Source organism: Penicillium cosmopolitanum (assembly GCF_028827165.1).
Source record: "Penicillium cosmopolitanum strain IBT 29677 chromosome Unknown utg000005l:1.0-4006212.0:1.0-4009387.0, whole genome shotgun sequence".
Lineage (NCBI taxonomy): Eukaryota > Fungi > Ascomycota > Eurotiomycetes > Eurotiales > Aspergillaceae > Penicillium > Penicillium cosmopolitanum.
The window spans coordinates 334,211-352,933 of NW_026622675.1; the positions used below are offsets into that span (position 1 = coordinate 334,211).

The following is an 18,723-nucleotide window of genomic DNA, read 5'->3' on the forward strand; positions in this document are numbered from 1 at the left end:
ATCGAATAGACGGGTACGGGGAAGACTCGGAAGGCTTTCTCTGAGTTTGGGATTTTCCTTTTCTTTTCCCCCTCTAAATTTACCTTTTCCCTCAATTCCATAGTGGTTCGGACCTGGGCCAGATCCCCCGATTGAGCCTGCAGCCAGTCCTGCGTGCTGGCTGCAAACTGCTCTTAGGCGCAGCCGCGGGTCCCTTACGAAGGTACCGGTCTTATGCAGGTATCGCAAATTGGCCCGGTGGGGTTTGCACTAGATGAAACACAGAGATGGTGGTGGCGAAGAGAGGAGGAAATGTGAGCGAGAAAGAGAAAAGGAGGGGTGTCATGATTCTACCTAGGTTCGACGAAACCCAGGTATACTCGTTGGCATACGAGAAACGATGAAAGATCAGCCCTAAAACAGAGCGTTCTTGTCCGACTCGATGTTTGTTTCACCCCAAGCTTCCATCAGAAATCCAAAAGGACTTTCTTTTTGTGAGTTCAGGAGAACGTGGGGACTAGTGTGCCGCTAAATGGAGCTCTGGGTCCACGACACATTCAAAATATGACAGCTCCGATCCCAAGTGTCCCGGTCCTTGCAATGACCCACCGCGAGAGTTTAGCGAAGACGCAGCACGGGATGGCCAGCATAGATGGACCTATGGCAGTGCTATGGCAGGGATGTGCCTTTGGCAAAAGGTCGAATTTATCGAAACAGCGGGTCTTGTCATTAGGGGGAAGATGAGGAACGTGCAACTCATGACGGATAGGGTTCGACCCCATTGCGACTATTGTTTCTTGCTCTGACTCGTCCAGACCCTTTAACACGCCAACGTCCGTGTGCTAGTTTGATCCTATTCCAAATACCACTGATCGTCATGATTCGATGACTGACAGAAAACGTACGTATCCTGGTCGCTGGGTCTCGCGCCGTCCCAGCTTGCTGGGTTTCCTCGAGCGATCATTTTGTTTTTTGTTTTGTTTTTTGTTTTTTCTCTCCCTTTTTCTTTTTTCTTTTGGCCCTGTCTCCCTGGAGATTTAACGAGATTAAACAATTGACGGCGGCACATCCTTGTCTACTAACGCTCATTGATTATTGAATAAATACGCCATTGTTTCCCCGGTCGATCAGTATCCCCGGCGAGGCCGATTTCATATTTCAAATTATCGCCTAGCAATAAGCGAGCGCTGAAGTACGAGATTGCTCTTATTAGGTTGTATCTAGTGAGCTTTTCCCCGCCGCTCGTCAGAGAAGTGACCTCCTCGCATGTCTCACTATGGCACTCCTGTTGGTCCTTGCTTTATTCTATTAGCTTTACCTTGAACCTTTTAATTATCTAAGGACCTCCTTGAGGGATGATGCGCAGGAAGGGAGCCCCTTCCCCCTTGACGCTCTCCGCACGACCATGGCAGGTTCTCCTGAATATCGATGCAGGAAGTCGAGCGTCTGATAAGCGAAGGAGCCTGAGATGCTGCAGCGAGCGTTTCAAAATGTATTCAGAGCGCATTGGAAAGGGGAGATTCGATCTGGAATATGCATGCAACGTGAATCCGTTGGGGAATTTGCTTGTTGATTCGGCGGTTCCTTTTTCCAACAGTCTAGAAGCAGGTACCATCGCTCGATACCTACATACAAAATTCTCTAGGAATAGATACCTCCCGTAGAGGAGTGTAAACAGTCACATCCACATGGAGAACCCGGAGGATTCTACCCGTTCTCTATGCACGGAGAAACTGGGCGATGCCATTAATTGGCGACTATTGATGCAAGGGCCACTCGGCGCTGGCCCTAAGTACCACTAACACACAATGTCAAAGTTCCCCGTGTCGATCGGCAATACCAGCACTCTGGTGACAAATCAGGGACCATGGATCTCTTGGATCCTCGTCCTGAACCTGCCTCTCGGGCACGATCGTGGCGGCGTGATTCGCCGATCGCCTCGTTTGTGACGACGAGGTTCGTTCGTGGAAGATGTGACAGATATCAGAGTTCCTCTTTGGATATCTTTTTTTTTTTTTCTTTTTTGGAAAAAAAAATGAATTGATTTCAGAAAAAACCCTTTCGAATTCGAATCTAATTAATCAAATTTCTATTTTCCATCTCCCTCTCCACACAGCGATCTGTGAGCCCGCAGCTCCGGGAGACCAGACTCGCTTCCCCGTCCTGCGTTCTGGCCGTGGGTCACTCTGTATGACATCCGCTTCTACCATGATCGGCCCTGATCGTTCATCGCTCCCCCCTCCTGGGTCCGGAGCAGAAGGAGAGATCCGAGCACTTGCTGTTTGATAGATGCACTGGCCAAAAGTACTCGCCCCTCTCCATCATCAACATATAAACATCTTCCCCAGCCCCGTATCCCTGGGTTCATTGTCTCACTCATTGCTTTCGCCTCGTGGATTCCGAATCCCTTCGCCTCTTTGTCAATAACACCCTTGTTCACACGTTTTTATCTTGTGCATATTCAATTGTCATCGTGTTTTACGTCGGCCTCTCTGTTGATAATCGACCCCGTGTGTGAATACGTCAGGGAATCCCTTCAATCGATTGTTTTTGGTTCTCGTATATAGATTTCGCTGGCTTTTGACTCGACTCCCTCGCTTCCTTGCACATATCCACATACCAACATATCACGCCTTCAATCTTGACGACTTAACACGATGTACGAAGAAATGGGTTCCATGACTGATGGCATTCACCGCCGCTGCTCTCTTCCGTGAGTATCGCTATATCTATAACAAGCTGGTTCACTTCGCCCCTAACTTGGAACTAGTTCTTTGAAATCTACCAACTCTACCATGTCCAACCCCGCCCTCGGCGAGGACCGTCGCCTGCCTCCTCTGCCTCGCATGGAGCCATTGCCTCGTGGGCCTTTCAACCCCTTCCAGGCCAAGGAAGCATTTGCTCCCAGTACCCCCGGTGCCCAGGAATCCTTTCAATTCAAGTCCTCATGGCCTAATGGCGAGCAAATCGCAGCTCCTCCCTCCCCGGCCAACTCTGCCGAGAGCTCCTGGCAAGAGTCCTTCGCGGCCCAAAAGGGTGTATCCACCGAATGGCCCAATGATCTCTCTCAAAACGAGATCATGACTTTGATTGCCCCTCAGAACAACAATCGCAAGGCACCCCTGCAGCAGCTCTGTGGCCGGAAGCGCAAGGGTAGCACTATCTCTCCCGACCCCGAAGACCAGCGTGAAAAGCACCGCATCGCTGAGGGTAACCGCCGCAAGAACCTGAGCCAACTGCACCGCGAGCTTGATAGCCGCATCCACGACTTCTTCCTGGAGCGTGCGGGCTGGAACCCTTCCAAGAGCCTACCTCAGTCCAAGGAACACATTGTACAAGGTGCTGTCTACCTGATTGATTTCATGCTGGCCATCATTGTGCACCTCATCCGCCAAGAGCAAGTCTCCCCCCAACTTTCGGAGAAGCTGCAGCCCCAGGTCCGTTGCATGCAACTGCAGCAACTGGTCTCCAACCTCCAACAACAGAACCAAACAACACAGCAACAGCTGCGCGCTGCTAAGGCCGAGAACGAGCTTCTCGCAGACCGCAACCGAGCCCTCGAATTCCAACTCAAGTCCTACGAGCAGATGTTCCGCTCTCCCAAGGCCGAAAATACATCTCCCACGTCGCTCGTCGACGTCCCCGAGCACAAGCGCCAAAAGAAGGCCCTCCCCGGACTGCGAGTCTTCTGTGATGAGATCGCCGCCGCAAATGTCCCCGAGGCTGTACACACCCCAGCCCAAAGCCACTTTGGTCATCACGACGGTCTCCCTAGCGCCACCTCGCAGACCTTCAGCAGCTCATACCTCAACTCCACGCCACCAACGACCGGCCCATCGTCTCCTGCTTTCTTCCCCTCGCAATCATCATCGTTTGCCTTCCCTGCCTCGCGTCGCCAGTCCTTGCTTGCGTCACCATGAGCTACCAATAACTCCGCAGCAAATGATGCACGCCGACCATTGAAACCTTGACGCCTTCACGACCCTCATAGCCTCTTCTGCTTCATCTTCTTCTCCACTTCCTACTCATCCCTTCCCATCCCTTCTTTTCTCTCGCTCTCGATTTCCCCCGCACCAGAGCGATCATCCCTTGCAGACGGCCGTGTCGATATACTTTTTGCTCTCTTACCCCTGCGTCTTCTTGACGAATAGTTTGCTCGCGAATCCTCCGTCTTCCCCGGCTGCGTTGCCCCTTAGCGTCTGCATTGTAACATTATTTGGACTTGAACCGTGGGAGACGCGATGCTTTGGTCCTATTTCAAGTTGTCTGTCATCTCATTTCGTTTTTTAGCTTCTTCTGTTCGGGTGGTTTCTCTTTTATTTCGTTTGTTCGGTTTTTTATCTTTCTTCTGTCATCTCCAAAATGGGTGGGCTTGTTTTCTTTTCTTTTCTCTTCTTGTTCGATCTCTTCCCTATGTTGCCTCTCTGTTTATCGGCGCTTTTATGATATGGACATATATGATCTGGTGGGGTTTATTCTTTGGAACTTTTCCTATGTTTGGGATTCATGTTAATAGTTACGATTATCAATTATACATTCTATGACACCAACTGCGTCTCTTTACTCGACTACAGTAGTAGAAGTAGTTAGTTTCATGAGCATCGGAGGTGGTGATTACTACTTGTTACTAACTCGAATGACGTCTTCCTCTTAAAGCTACTATATATCTAGTCAGCCGCAATGCCATTCCATTTCATTCCCCCTTTTCCTTTTTCCCCTTGGCAATAGTTTCTCCGGCTTGTCTTTCCATTTATATACCAACCATCAGCCTTATAACAACTCTTTTTTTACCTCTCCGGCCATCCAGTTGTGTGTGGGTAGACATTTATATTTCTAGATGATTAGAACGATGATACCCGTAGCGTTGTGGAGCAATCCAGATGGCCCGTGGAGACGATGCAGGCAGACAGTAAAAGGTGAAGAATTTTCACCGGGATCTGAGTGTTTCACGACTTGGCAGAATTACTGTGTGACTGCATTGTACATTGTACCTGCATATTGAACAATGTAGCTAGTAAATATCATCCAGATCCAACCCCCATTTTTTGTCTACTGGATGCATACAAATAGACACCTCACGCAGCAGGCGTCCACCGGCGGGTCGAGACTGTTTCACCGATCTCCGCTTGTCTTACTTGGATGGGGGGATTTCCCCATTGATTCCCCATTGACTGGAGAAATTGGAGGTCGATCATTTGTGTCTGTGCTATATAATTCTTTTATTACTAGCTGGTAGACGGGGACTCCTAAACACGAGATATCGAGTCTTGCGTGTAGCTTGAGGTTGAAACTTGGCGATGTGTCAGGACTCCACCAGGCCAAATTAGTTAGGGTATATGTGTTATTTACTAGAATCCCAGGATATTGACTACTAGTATGTAGTAATTCAAAGTTTGCTACTGAGTATAGGAGAATGATGGTTAGTGTTGAGGTAGTATACTACTACTACGAGTATATACTCGAGTAGTAATACCCGGCAGTACAAGAATACAGGAATACGGGCTATAAATAACCGCAGGCCCTTTTTGGGTCTGGCCAAGGCTGTACTCCCAGTACTCCCAGTACTCCCAGCACTATGTAGGAGTATGGAGGTGATATCCTTGATATTTTGCTGGAGTTAGTTAATATATCTACAATTGTAATAACTAATCCTAGATATCTAAACTAGCTACAAGTATACTTTACATACCCAGTTATAAGTACTATTGCAGCCCTGGTACCTCCTGTCAGGCTTGGCGGCTCCGGCGATCCCGTCCGCCTCCAAAGTCCACTGGCACCTCCTCTTCTTATTTCTCTCCTCCCTTATCATCACAAGGTTCGCAACTCCACCACCTTCTCCGCGGTTACCCTCCCTTTGAGGCCTCATTCGTTCGGTCAGGGGTTTATTTTCATTCGGTGCGCCCAGCGACAACCGACCCCCGGCATCGACGCCGACGCCGACGCCGTCGAGGCTCCTGAGAATTCCCCCCCCCCCGAGAAATCCACCACCCTCCATCTCTCCTCTCATATCCATCATGTTGTTGCCAAAGGGTGGAGTCAACTGGAAATCCGCCAGGTCGCGTCTCCCGCCATGGCGCGCAGTCTTGGTCCTCCTCACAAGGACTCGCTTCCTCGTCTCGTTGGCCGTCACCGGTCTCATCATCCTGTTGTGGCGCGGTGTCAGCAAATCTGCCTCTGAGATGCAAAAGTATGCAGAACACCCTCCTCAATGTCCCTGACCGACCTAATCTGGCCCTGGTCTATCGTCCAATGTACTCATCTCTTCTCGCATCTAGTTTCTACTGCTATGGCTCCTCGAAATCCCCTATGGAGATGTCCCTCAACGAGATGGTTGAGTGGAACGCCCATTCCCAAACCCCTGTCCTCTTCAACCACCACGAAGTCTACGAAGTCAACAGTTCCTCCATCAGCGAGGTCGACCTGAACCCCATCAAATCATCCATCAAGGCCGTCAACAACCGTGAACGTGTTCTCATCCTGACCCCTCTCCGCGACGCCGCCCCCTACCTCACCAAGTACTTCGAACTCCTCTACCAGCTGACCTACCCCCACGAGCTGATTGATCTGGCCTTCCTCGTCGGTGACTGCAAGGATGACACCCTGGCTGTTCTCGCTTCGGAACTGGATCGCATTCAGCATCACACCGATGAGAAGATTCCTTTCCGCAGTGCGACCGTTGTCAAGAAGGACTTTGGTGCTGATGTAGAGATGAGCGTCGAGGAGCGACACTCATTTGCAGCACAGGGTCCTCGCCGTAAGGCTATCGGCCGTGCTCGCAACTATCTCCTCTACTCGGCTCTGAAGGCCGATCACTCCTGGGTCTACTGGCGTGATGTCGATATCACGGACTGCCCTGAGCGGATCCTTGAAGACTTCATGGCCCACGACAAGGATATCCTTGTGCCGAGTAAGTCGTTTCCCGAGAGTCAGCCTCTGGGAAAATGAAGCTAATCAGATTTTGATAGATATCTGGTTCCACCGCTACCGTGATGGCCGTGACGTCGAGGGTCGTTGTATGTTATCCCCCCCACCCCGGATGATCTTTCTCCACGCCATTTTCCACTTTCTAACTTGTTATATTAGTCGACTACAACTCCTGGATCGACTCCGAAAAGGCCCAACGCCTCCGTACAACTCTCGACCCCAATGTCGTTCTCGCTGAAGGTTACAAGGAGTACGATACCGGCCGCACATACCTGGTTAGCATGGGTGACTGGCGCAAGAACAAGGACGAGGAGGTCGAGCTTGACGGCATTGGTGGCGTCAACATCCTCGTCAAGGCCGACGTTCACCGATCCGGCATCAACTTCCCCTCGTACGCCTTCGAGAACCAGGCCGAGACAGAGGGATTCGCCAAGATGGCTAAGCGTGCCGGCTACCAAGTGATCGGACTGCCCAACTACGTTGTGTGGCACATCGACACGGATGAGAAGCCGGGCAACCTAGGCAATCGCAAGGCGTACTAAGCTGGCTTGATATTCTGGTTGCTCGCCCGCCCGTCAATCCCCTTACGAACCCCCGGGAAGAAAGGCCGGCGCGCTCCAGGGCTAAAAGTTGATCTTTGAACTGCCCTCCCATCTAAACCGCCGCCCATCAATCATCCCTCCCGTTTCACTTCGAGCCGGACTATAAGGGGGTGCCAAGATTTGAGAGATCGAGCAAGTGGCATTCCCCTGCGGTATTCGAAACAACCCACTTTTCTTTCTTTCTTTTTTCTCAATTTTCCACTTGTGATTGTCATCTTCCTTCTTGGGGGAATGAATGCATTCACGACGGAAGCCTAATGATGTTCCATAATCTACTATTCTTCGTGTCGTGCTTCTAGGGGACTGTGTGTCAGTGTGTATTGTTGTGTTTATCCATGGCGCTATGGGGGAAAATGCTGTTTGGCAGGATTGCAGGTCTATAGAGTTCGCCGATTCTCGAGGCCTTGATATACTAAATTTGTGCCGTTTGCCCATCATTCATTTCCACCTTTCCTCTGATTCCAGATTGATTTCTGGGGTGGAGAGTACTGTTCTAGGGACCATCCTGTTGATGGGGTTGGATACTGTACCCCGTCCTCGTGTTTTTCATTACTTGTTCTTGTCAACTCCGTTAGGGATCGAGAACCGGACCATTATTCTCATGTCATTTGAATTCTAGCCCGTTGTCCAATTTGTTTCTTGTTCTCTCATTCGCCGACTCGGCATTTGCCCGAGTTGAGCGAGGAGGGAATATTCAATATTCCCGATTGAAGGGTGATAAGAGCAAAATCTCCACGCTATGAGAGAATAGAGAATCAACTGCTTTTTTATATTCAACATCCCCACGAATCACCAAGTTACTACATTGTATAGGTATAGTTACTTTACTCCGTACTAGAACTACAAATCATCCGCCAGTAACCGTCAAACGCGGGCCGGGCAGAATCCCGAATCCAATCCAATCCAATCCAACGCGTTCCAACCCTCGTAATAATTGATACCTTCACCTAAACAACCCATTGGTCAACCCGAGTACCAGATCCAAAGTTCCCACTGTATACCTAGGTACCACAGTCCCACAATCCCAGTCCCAATTTCATCTACATTCAAATTGTCCCGCAATGCTTCCACTCGCACGCCTCCCCGCTTTCCCCCACCCCCGACTCGGACACCCCCAACTTTTCCTTCGCGCCAGATCTTCCCCCTCCATCTCACTCTCTTCTACTGCTGCTACGCGTTTTACTCGTTTCCCTCTTCAATCACCCCTACGCACCATGTCGACCGCACCCAAGAAGGAATTCCTCTGCATTCTGCCGGATAAGCCCGGTGCCCAGGCTAAGCGTCTGGAGGTTCGCCCGTGAGTGACAGCTGGCCTCATGGCCTTGAGATATGATGGCACTTTGATAAGTGGTACCACTGCACGGGTAGCTAACGAGGTTTCTGTTTAATTGAAGATTGCATCTAGAGGGTGTCAAGCCTCTTGTTGCGGGGGGCTCGATTGTTGCTGGTGGTATGTCTCTCTCTCTCTCTCTCTCTCTTCATCTCTCTCTTCATATCCTTCCACTCTCTACTTTTTATACCATACTCACTCAATCCTGATCTATGTAGGCGCCATGCTAAATGCTCACCCCGCCGAGGGCGAGACTCCCTCGTTCAAGGGTAGTATGATGCTGGCACAGGCCGAGAACGAGGAGGAGGTCCGCAAGATCCTCGAGAACGATATCTATGTCCGTTCGGGTGTGTGGGATATGGAGAAGGCGCAGATTATTCCTGTAAGTGGTATATCTAGTTCTTTTCTTTGAGGCTCTCTTTGCATCTGGCTAATGGGGATATGGGCTTAGTTCAAGTCTGCTGTGCGTCAGCAGTTGTAAGCCTAGTAATGGCTATATGAGCGCTAATGCTTTGCTTTGCTTTGCTTTGCATTTATAGCGAAGATGGGATCTGGCATACTTGTATAAAATACTAGTGTTTCTGATCCACTGCATTAATTGGGTAAATTACTGAGTAAACTATCATTGTCTTCTAGTTTGTATTTGTATTCGTGATTGGAGGAGTGGCAGTGGGGCGGTAGACAGCCTGAGCTTATCGGCCATCACCATCTCATCTCATCTCATCTCATCTCATCTCCATCATTACCACCCACCTTCATCCCCCACCTCCCACCTCCCTCCACCATGCCACCGGAATCCACCTCATCCAAGGGTGGAGGCATGATGTCTCTATACGCCAATCTCCTTGATCCCTCCGCCGAGTCCGCCCCGGGCACCATCTCCCGCGCTCCCGTGGTCTTCAAGCAGTCCGACGACGCGCAACCCGACGAGTCTGCTGCAAAGAAGCAGCAGTTCAATCCTGGTACTTTTGAGTTTGTTCCATTATTGCACGACAAGCAGTCATTGCTCACTTTCTCCGCCGCACAGCCTCTCTTCGATTCCAACCAACCATAAAACGACCTCAACTCGCCAACCAGAAGCCCAAAGCTAAACCCGCCCTCCCCAAAGCGACTGCACCACCAGCTGTTCAAGATCCAACCCATACTGCTACATCTATATCTGCACCTGCATCTGCACCTGCACCTGCACCTACTGGAAAAACTACACTTGCCGACTGGGCCGCTATAGAAGATGACGACTTTGGATATTATATGGGCGAGAAGCGGCAACGAGGCGGTCGAAAGAAGCGCAAGAAGAACAACAACACCCGCGAGGAGCGATCCATCCCGCAAAACTGGGATGATATTTACGACCCCTCACGACCAAATAACTACGAAGCATACCGCCATAGCGACGAGAAGATCCTTGAAGTTCGAGAGTGGAAAGATCGCCTATATGCCCATCGCATGAGGCGGTCGCCGAGCATGGACTCGGATAGCGATTATGAACGCCCAGTCAACCGTATGCACTCCATGCTCTCTTTTATATGAAACGAGTATTGATATACTGACAAAAATTTACAGGCAACTTCGCGCCGCCCAGCAGCTTTGCGCCACCGCCAAACCTCAATGATATCCCTCCTCCCCCTCCACCACCCGCGTCAATCCCCGACGATGCCTCTGGCGACGATGCTTTTGCACGCCGTGCGCGTATGGGTCAGCCTTCCAGCAATGATGCCCCCATACCCGATAATTATCACTCCCAACCCCCGCCTCCACCAGAAGAACCTCCTGCTCCTCCACCTCCAAACGACCCTACCGGCGAAGACGCATATATGCGCCGACAACAACAGACCCAACCTCCACCGCCACCTCCATCACTCCCACCTTCACGCTCGACAGATAATTTCCAACCCGCCTCTGCAACTATATCCCGAGCGCCAGTCCGCTACACACTTCCCCCCGCACCAGCCGATATCCCAGCTTCAGAAGCGGAACTCGAACAAGTCATCGCATCAGAAGAAGCCCCCGAGAACGAAGCCGAAGCCGAAGCCGAAAACTCAAGCAACGAGAGCACCGCGCCCCGCTCCCTACGCCCGGGCCAGAAGGGCTTCGCAGAGCGCCTTCTCTCAAAATACGGTTGGACAAAGGGTTCCGGTCTGGGCGCGGATGGATCAGGTATCGCGAAACCTTTGCAAGTCAAGGTTGAGAAGCGGAAGAAAAGGCCTGATTCTGAGGGCGGGGGATTTGTTACGCCTTCTGGACGGGGTACGATTATTGGGGGGAAGAGGAAGGGGGGTGAGGATCCGGGGAAATTTGGATCTATGAGTGAGGTTATTGTTTTGAGGGGGATGCTTGATGGGATGGATTTGGATACGGAGTTGAGTGGGGAAGGTGGTGGATTGATGCAGGAGATTGGGGAAGAATGTTCTGAGAAGGTCAGTTTGAAGTTCCTTTTTGGCACTTTTTGGATCTTGATACTGACTCAACCTACAGTATGGAAGTGTAGAACGCGTCTACGTCGCCAGAGATGTCGGAACCCCAGTTCCAGTATTTGTCAAATTCACCAGCCCATTATCTGCTCTACGGGTAAGTGACATGCATTGGAAATTCATCAAGCCAGAGATTATCCCAAGTCTTTTGCTAACAAAACCTACCTACCTTTCTAGGCTGTCAATGCCCTCGAAGGACGAATCTTCAACGGAAACGCGATCACCGCGCGATACTTTGACCCGGAGAAATTTGCGCAGGGTATTTATGTAGAGTAATCTGCTTGTGCTATGTTTATAAAGATTTACAGCTGCCAGTGCTCTCCTATTTGGAGTTTCATCGGAGTAAAAATGATGTAGCTAATCAAGGAGACATTCGACTCACATGGTCCGCAGAGCTACATTCTAGACAAGACAATGAGAACTTAGAAGCAATAGGCTCCAGTAGCTTAATAAATGTAAGATTTGGAGCTAGTAGTCTTAAACTTACTAATAACACTAATATAGCTAGATCACTCTATGGTTTATCGCCGGACTAAGAGTGGTTATGGTTATTCCTATGTGTCTTTAGGGTGCATAACCAGCTGTACTAGTAGAACCTTAGGGTGCCCAGACCTAGCACTGACGATTTTTTCTTCTTGTGAAAGTATAGGACATCCATTATTCTGCTTGTCCTATTTTTCACTGTCACCTTTGCAAATAATTATTGGCAAACTTGGACCTGCCAAGCTTAGCCACTCCAGAAGGAGCTGGGAAAGAGTCCAACTCACTAGAAAGTGACACTATCAAAATGCTGCCAATCAAAATCATCGAGCCCGACTATTCTACTTCCAGTTTCCCAATCAATTTCAGCCGAGATTTGCCTCTGCTCTCTTCTGACCCTGCTGCTAGCCACAGGGATATTTGAGCGCATGCGCCTGCTGCCCTCTCTAGCTGGCTCACGAGCCCTACGGACCGGGACCGGGATAAATGATCGATGGTTAGTACTAGTGGGTCCATGCTCTTGAAGAGAATCGGAATTTGAGACCCAGACATCCTTCTCCTCCTCCTCTAAAACTCTCGGATCCGAGTCCCTACTAATGGTACTCTCAGACGTGTTATCTGATGCTCGAGACCGTTCATCATCATACATCTCGCAGTCTGGAAAGTGGAAATCATCACTCCCAGTGATAGACTGGGCAGCGAAACTGGATGCTAAGGGCATAGGTATCCAATACCAGATATAGCTTTCTTTCAAATGGTCCCAGTCATATCCGTCTGCTTGTGTGTCTGAGTTTCCTTCTTCAAATTCTACAACCCCCGGCGTTGTTGCTGGTGCTAGATACCGGCGACGGCGACGGCCGCGGTAGGGCCTTCGTTTCTCTTTGCAGATAAGACATGTCGAATATAATGGGACCGGCCACTGCTCTTGCTCGTGTGGAAGACATTCGAAGCCGCTTACCCTGGCGTAATGGCAAAGGTCTGGGATGCTGGAGTTGCGAATTGCTGTCATGCAGATGATGCATTGCCAGTAGATGTTTTTGCACATTTTGAGATGGTTAGTGCCAATTCTAGAGAAAAAAAAGGTAGTGATAGAAGCTCGAGGATGCTTGAGCCCTCCAACAGTTCCCGTTGATGAATTTGGGGGTACTAATAGCAATGAAAGCTCCGAGTCTTCGACCTGAGGAGAGTATTCGAATACCAAGAAGCCCGGGGGCCAGGTTTGCCCACCAGTGCTCCGGCACCTGCCAGGTAGGTAAGCCTCAATTTGTATTCAGGTGTATTCCCTGCGACGAAGGCTTGGCAAAGACGTTCCAAAGGTGATTCCAAGGTTGTATTTTGGAGGAACTTGAACTTGCGATCTAGCCTGGGGCACGGCAGGCTACTTATATCTTCAAAGGTGCGTTGAAGGCCCGTCTTTGATTGAATTACTAGGGGTAAATAACTGGACACCTTTCTTTATTTAAATGGACTGTTTTGGAATATTCTTTGAGAAAGGTCACTCGACATTGTCCTTGACAATGGGCTATTATAAGATTTACAAGGATCAGCTTGGGTTGAGAGCCGGGATGATTGAGCCAGTCCTACGGGGGATCCTTGAATAGCTCAAGTTAGATGAGTGGAAGCTACCAGTAGAGAAACCGAACAATTTGATACATACAGTATCACACAAATATTCATATGTCCCCTTTTCTTTTCTCTGGATATCCCCATCAGCCTCATAGTTACCGCTTACTAAGCCGCGGGGCCCGGCGTGTTGCCATCAAAGACGCAGAAGTGCGTTTGCACTTCACTTCACCTCACTCACCTCCCCCCTACCTCCCTCTCTCTCGAACTTATTACTCCATATCTGAAATTACTCATCGTCCCGACCTCCGGCGACCTTTCAACTTCATTGCTGTCACTCTGGTGAAGCACCAGTCTTTTCCCGTTTTCGACCCACCCAACCACTCAAGATGTCTCTTTGCCTGAATCGCCTCCAAGAGGAGCGGTAAGTGATCACCCCAGAGCCAGCGCAATGCCAATGGAGCTACCTACTCGGAGGCGGAGACGAATACGGAGACAGAGGCTGATAGACCGGTTCATACAGCAAGCAGTGGCGTCGCGACCACCCCTTCGGCTTTGTAGCCAAGCCCAAGCGCACTGAGCAAGGCACACTGGATCTCAAGCTCTGGTCATGCGCCGTCCCTGGAAAAAAGGACACCCTGTGGGATGGAGGCGTGTTCAAGCTGGATGTAATCTTCCCGGACGGTGAGTTTCACCGCGCATCCGCGCATCGCATCGCATTCCTCGCGACGATCCGACATACTGACGCAGGCGATCTTCGCGCTTCCTTCCAGAATACCCTACCAAGCCACCAAAATGTACGTATTGAGATCTGGATTCTTCAGCACGACGAGTTGTCGGCCTGCGCTTGCGCAGGTATTAGAGCAGTTGACCCTCACGGCGGAGGGATGTCTTGATCAGATTTATGTATGGCTGCTGACCTTACCTTCTCTTGTCGCAGGCAAATTTACTCCTCCACTGTTCCACCCGAATGTCTACCCATCCGGCACCGTCTGTCTGTCCATTCTCAACGAAGAAGAGGCCTGGCGACCTGCCATTACGATTAAGCAGATCCTCCTCGGCATTCAGGATCTTCTCAATGATCCCAACCCCGAATCCCCCGCGCAGGCCGAAGCATACAACATGTTCAAGAAGGACCGACCAGGTTATGAGCGCAAGGTGCGACAGGTTGTCCGTGAGAACCCGCCCATGTAGGTGGGTGGGTTCTGAGTTGGGTATTTCTTATTCCGGGATTGGATTGGATTGGGATTTGGGGGGGATGGCCCCGGGGTGAGGGCCACTGCATGAATTCTAGCATCTCTCTTAGCACTGAACAAGCGGGCGCAATGGAACTACACTACACACTACTATAGTACTAAATAGTACTACACTAGTATTCTAGTAATACTCTAGTACCACCCTACCCTATACTGTAGAGTAACCAATGGGGATCCTCTTATCTTATCGGTGACTCAAAGACTGCCGACATCGCCCCCGCCGAACACCAAAAAACCTTGGCTTCACATTCTTTCTTCTCACTCATCTCTTATTGTTTCGTCAATCGCTCAATATGTGTGGAATCTTCGCGTGTCACCAGTATGTTTCTCTAATACTCCTCCATTCTACCTCCCTCCAATGTCCCATTTTCTCAATCCATTCTCAATCCATTCAATCCACCCCCGCGGTGCGGTGGTCCTTTTCCCCGGTCCCCCACTACGCGCACGAAATGTGGGATCCCACTAACTCCATGACAGTCACCCCGATGTGCAAAAATTTAAGCCCACGGCTTTGCGCATGGCCAAGGCGTGAGTACCTTCTTTCGAGCTTCCATTAATATCACCAATTGAGCCCTCATCGCTAACCTACCCCTCGATCCACAGCGTGCGCCACCGTGGTCCCGATTGGAGTGAGTCACAAGTTATAACTGGAATCGCAATGCGATAGACCTCCCATTGGAGGTCAAGAGAGGAACAAGAGATTAACAATTGTCTTCTATAACAGGCGGTAGCTTCATTGGCGATAACACAAGTGAGTTGAGCAAGATCGGCGATCGCCGTGGGTACATTTTGGGCTAACCTCCGTTTGCAGTTCTGACCCACGAGCGTCTGTCTATCGTCGGTGTTGGTGAGTAGAATCATTCAAGAGCTCTCTTTTTACTTCTTCGAACTTTCTTGCTGATTTTCTCTCCCCCAGACTCCGGTGCCCAGCCCCTTGTCAACGATGACTCCTCCCTCGCTCTCGCCGTTAACGGCGAGATCTACAACCACCGTATCCTGCGGAAAAACCTGAAGACCAAGTATAACTTCAAGACTCACTCCGATTGTGAGGTCGTAATTCCTCTGGTATGTCTCAATGGATCCGGTTCAACGTTATGCATCATCTCAAAAATTGGTTTGGCTCACACTTCTCCCCCACCAGTATATGGAGTACGGCATTGATGCCCCCAAGCACCTCGATGGCATGTTCTCCTGGGTCCTCTGGGACAAGAAGCAGGACCGTGTTGTTGCTGCCCGTGACCCCATTGGTATCACCAGCTTCTACCTCGGCCGCTCCTCCACCACCCCCGGCGCCGTCTACTTCGCTTCCGAGCTCAAGTCTCTGCACCCGGTCTGCGACGACATCATTGCCTTCCCTCCCGGCCATGTCTACGACTCCAAGACCGACAAATTGACTCGCTACTTCGAGCCTAAGTGGTGGGATCCCACCAACGTCCCCACCACCCCCGTCGACTACAAGGTGCTCCGTCACAGCCTGGAGAAGGCCGTTCGCAAGCGTCTGATGGCCGAGGTTCCCTACGGTGTTCTGCTGTCCGGTGGTCTAGACTCCAGTCTGGTCGCCTCCATTGCCCAGCGTGAGACCCTTCGCATGCAGGAGGCCTCCCGCAAGGCCACCAAGGCCGAGCTCGCCGCCGCCGCCGAGCTTGTCGGTATCGACGACGAGAACGAGCTTTCCACCGTCACCACATTCCAGCAACTGCACTCCTTCTCCATCGGTCTGCCCGGAGCCCCCGACACCGCCGCCGCTATGGACGTGGCCAAGTTCCTGGGAACCAAGCACCACGCCTTCACCTTCACCGTCGAGGATGGCCTGAACGCCCTCTCCGACGTGATCTACCACCTGGAGACCTACGACGTGACCACCATCCGCGCCTCGACCCCTATGTACCTACTCAGCCGTAAGATCAAGGCCATGGGTGTCAAGATGGTTCTCTCCGGCGAGGGTAGCGACGAGATCTTCGGCGGATACCTGTACTTCCACGCCGCGCCTAACCGCGACGAGTTCCACAAGGAGACCGTCCGCCGCGTGAAGAACCTGCACTTGGCCGACTGCCTGCGCGCCAACAAGTCCACCTCCGCCTGGGGTCTGGAGGCTCGTGTCCCCTTCCTGGACAAGGAGTTCCTCGAGACGGCCATGGGCGTCGACCCCGCCGAGAAGATGATCACCAAGGGGCGCATTGAGAAGTATATCATCCGCCGCGCCTTCGACACCACCGACGAGCCCGACGTCGAGCCCTACCTTCCTGAGAAGATCCTCTACCGCCAGAAGGAGCAGTTCTCCGACGGTGTCGGCTACAGCTGGATCGACGGTCTCAAGGACGCCGCCGAGGCCCACGTTACTGATGAGATGATGAAGAACCCTAAGCCTGAGTGGGGCTCTGATATCCCCGATACCAAGGAGGCCTACTGGTACCGCACGATGTTCGACGAGCACTTCCCCCCTTACTGTGCTGGTACCGTTGAGCGCTGGACCCCTACCTGGTCTAAGCAGACTGATCCCAGTGGTCGGTGAGTAAACCAATCCCCCTTCTTACTCCTTGATATTTTGATTGCCGGTGAAACTGACTTCTTATTACTAGTGCCATCTCCACCCACAACGCCAAGTACGATAGCGCCGAGTAAAAATTGTCTGTTTTTGATACAAAATCGCTTTTTTTTCCTTAGATTAGTTCTAGATAGAATCGAGGTGTATATATACCCCCTTTTCAAGTTTCTTTAAAGGTAGACGACACAGCAGGGCAAGGCCCTTGAAGTTCAATTCTGTTCATTCAGCTTGTTCTTCCAAGATTCTATAGAGCTTGAATTCCTCGTAGGGCTGTACTAATAGTACTACAAGTATACTAGTAACTGTAGAATCGGCAATTCGAACCTCCAACTTCAAGTTGGAGGGTCCAGCTTGAATGTTATATGTCGTCCAATGTTATTCCGAGGCTACTACAATTGCCATATAGATATCCGGGCGACTACTACTACTACTAGTAGTACCCACTAACTAGTGCAATGTGGGCAATGCCATAGATCTAAAATGCAGCAACAAAACACTGAGACCAGAGAAACGAAGTTGCCGTAACCTGATAACTAGAGCCATGAGTCGGAAACTGACTACATGCAACTAGTATAGGGGGATTGTCAGAAGCCTGGGCACACGATAGGGCACTAGCGCATTTTTCGAATCGAAAGGAATCAATATGGTGGTCGTCAGGGTAGCAAATAGGAAAGCTCTCACCTCTCGTTGGAAAGGTGGGGTCCTGAACGTGTCCTGGCACGCATCTCGGAACTTGGAATTTTCCTCCTCTTAGGCGCAACCACAAAATCGTCCTCTTCTGTGAAAGATATAGCTTCTGGGGCCGAATTGCTTGAAAAAGGAGGGAGTACTATATCAACTTCATCATTAGGCGACAGCGCCGAGTAAGACGGCCTTTGGTAGAAGAAATCGGAACTTGAAAAATTGGGCTGAATACTAGTACTAGATTCAGCCTGGAAGAACAGGAAGTCTGGAGGCCATGATATGGGGTTTGACTGAAAATCGAACATATATCCAGGAGCTATACCAGTAGTAGCAGCGGGAGGAATGGGCTCTGTAGTAGGAAATACGGGCACTGAAGGAATTGCGGCCCCAGGAGGAAACATGGGTTTTGAAGGATATATCGGCTCCGTATGCCATGTCTGACTTGCGAACCCCGAGGTATCACCTAGGTGCCCGGCTGAAGGAAACATGAGTGCCGAGTTATCACTCATGAATCCCTTTGAATTTTGAAAATTAGGAAAGTCGGAGTTGAAATGAACCTGGTTGCTCCATGGCCGCAGCGCTTTAGCCATGTTACAGGCTTTGCGCACTCCCGCATGCTGATCAGCAGGGAATAGACAGTATGCAAGTTCCAGGACCCCATCCGAGAGGCCGGCTATGCTATCGAAATCGCCTCGGTGTACTTCCTTGTTCGCCTGAATCATGCCATCGACATCCAATTGCACAACTTCCAATTGAACAGGGCGATTTACTCGCTGCCAAAGCCCTGTCTCAAGTTCGACGTCTACCAGCACTCTCTGGAAGAGCAATAGGTCTTGTTCGCAATTGTTGCTCGGTGCTAAAGAAAAAACTACCAAATGGGAGTTGGATA

General features: G+C 50.6%; 8 protein-coding genes across 8 annotated transcripts; 7 read left to right on the forward strand and 1 right to left on the reverse strand.

The window, feature by feature from the left end:
- Positions 1–1,787: 1,787 nt before the first annotated feature.
- Positions 1,788–2,265, forward strand: N7509_003138 (uncharacterized protein; the record flags this gene model as incomplete). The annotated part of the gene is made up of 2 exons (XM_056627775.1): positions 1,788–1,920; positions 2,096–2,265. 2 exons carry the CDS (start codon positions 1,788–1,790, stop codon positions 2,263–2,265), a joined length of 303 nt encoding a protein of 100 aa, XP_056490509.1.
- A 371-nt stretch (positions 2,266–2,636) lies between these two features.
- N7509_003139 (putative HLH DNA binding domain protein) lies at positions 2,637–3,899 on the forward strand (the record flags this gene model as incomplete). Its single annotated transcript, XM_056627776.1, has 2 exons — positions 2,637–2,692; positions 2,750–3,899. 2 exons carry the CDS (start codon positions 2,637–2,639, stop codon positions 3,897–3,899), a joined length of 1,206 nt encoding a protein of 401 aa, XP_056490510.1.
- A 2,094-nt stretch (positions 3,900–5,993) lies between these two features.
- On the forward strand, positions 5,994–7,445 carry N7509_003140 (ANP1/MMN9/VAN1 family protein; the record flags this gene model as incomplete). Its single annotated transcript, XM_056627777.1, has 4 exons — positions 5,994–6,166; positions 6,255–6,886; positions 6,945–6,992; positions 7,063–7,445. 4 exons carry the CDS (start codon positions 5,994–5,996, stop codon positions 7,443–7,445), a joined length of 1,236 nt encoding a protein of 411 aa, XP_056490511.1.
- Positions 7,446–8,719: 1,274 nt separating this feature from the next.
- N7509_003141 (uncharacterized protein) lies at positions 8,720–9,316 on the forward strand (the record flags this gene model as incomplete). Its single annotated transcript, XM_056627778.1, has 4 exons — positions 8,720–8,802; positions 8,900–8,955; positions 9,054–9,217; positions 9,287–9,316. 4 exons carry the CDS (start codon positions 8,720–8,722, stop codon positions 9,314–9,316), a joined length of 333 nt encoding a protein of 110 aa, XP_056490512.1.
- Positions 9,317–9,619: 303 nt separating this feature from the next.
- N7509_003142 (uncharacterized protein) lies at positions 9,620–11,652 on the forward strand (the record flags this gene model as incomplete). The annotated part of the gene is made up of 6 exons (XM_056627779.1): positions 9,620–9,797; positions 9,863–10,336; positions 10,399–11,252; positions 11,311–11,403; positions 11,484–11,565; positions 11,615–11,652. 6 exons carry the CDS (start codon positions 9,620–9,622, stop codon positions 11,650–11,652), a joined length of 1,719 nt encoding a protein of 572 aa, XP_056490513.1.
- Positions 11,653–12,072: 420 nt separating this feature from the next.
- Positions 12,073–12,831, reverse strand: N7509_003143 (uncharacterized protein; the record flags this gene model as incomplete). Its single annotated transcript, XM_056627780.1, has 1 exon — positions 12,073–12,831. The coding sequence occupies one exon, from the start codon at positions 12,829–12,831 to the stop codon at positions 12,073–12,075; it is 759 nt and encodes a 252-aa protein (XP_056490514.1).
- A 1,313-nt stretch (positions 12,832–14,144) lies between these two features.
- On the forward strand, positions 14,145–14,543 carry N7509_003144 (E2 SUMO-conjugating protein UBC9; the record flags this gene model as incomplete). The annotated part of the gene is made up of 1 exon (XM_056627781.1): positions 14,145–14,543. One exon carries the CDS (start codon positions 14,145–14,147, stop codon positions 14,541–14,543), a length of 399 nt encoding a protein of 132 aa, XP_056490515.1.
- Positions 14,544–14,898: 355 nt separating this feature from the next.
- On the forward strand, positions 14,899–17,117 carry N7509_003145 (asparagine synthetase B; the record flags this gene model as incomplete). The annotated part of the gene is made up of 6 exons (XM_056627782.1): positions 14,899–14,924; positions 15,083–15,133; positions 15,209–15,234; positions 15,330–15,383; positions 15,522–15,670; positions 15,747–17,117. 6 exons carry the CDS (start codon positions 14,899–14,901, stop codon positions 17,115–17,117), a joined length of 1,677 nt encoding a protein of 558 aa, XP_056490516.1.
- Positions 17,118–18,723: the final 1,606 nt, after the last annotated feature.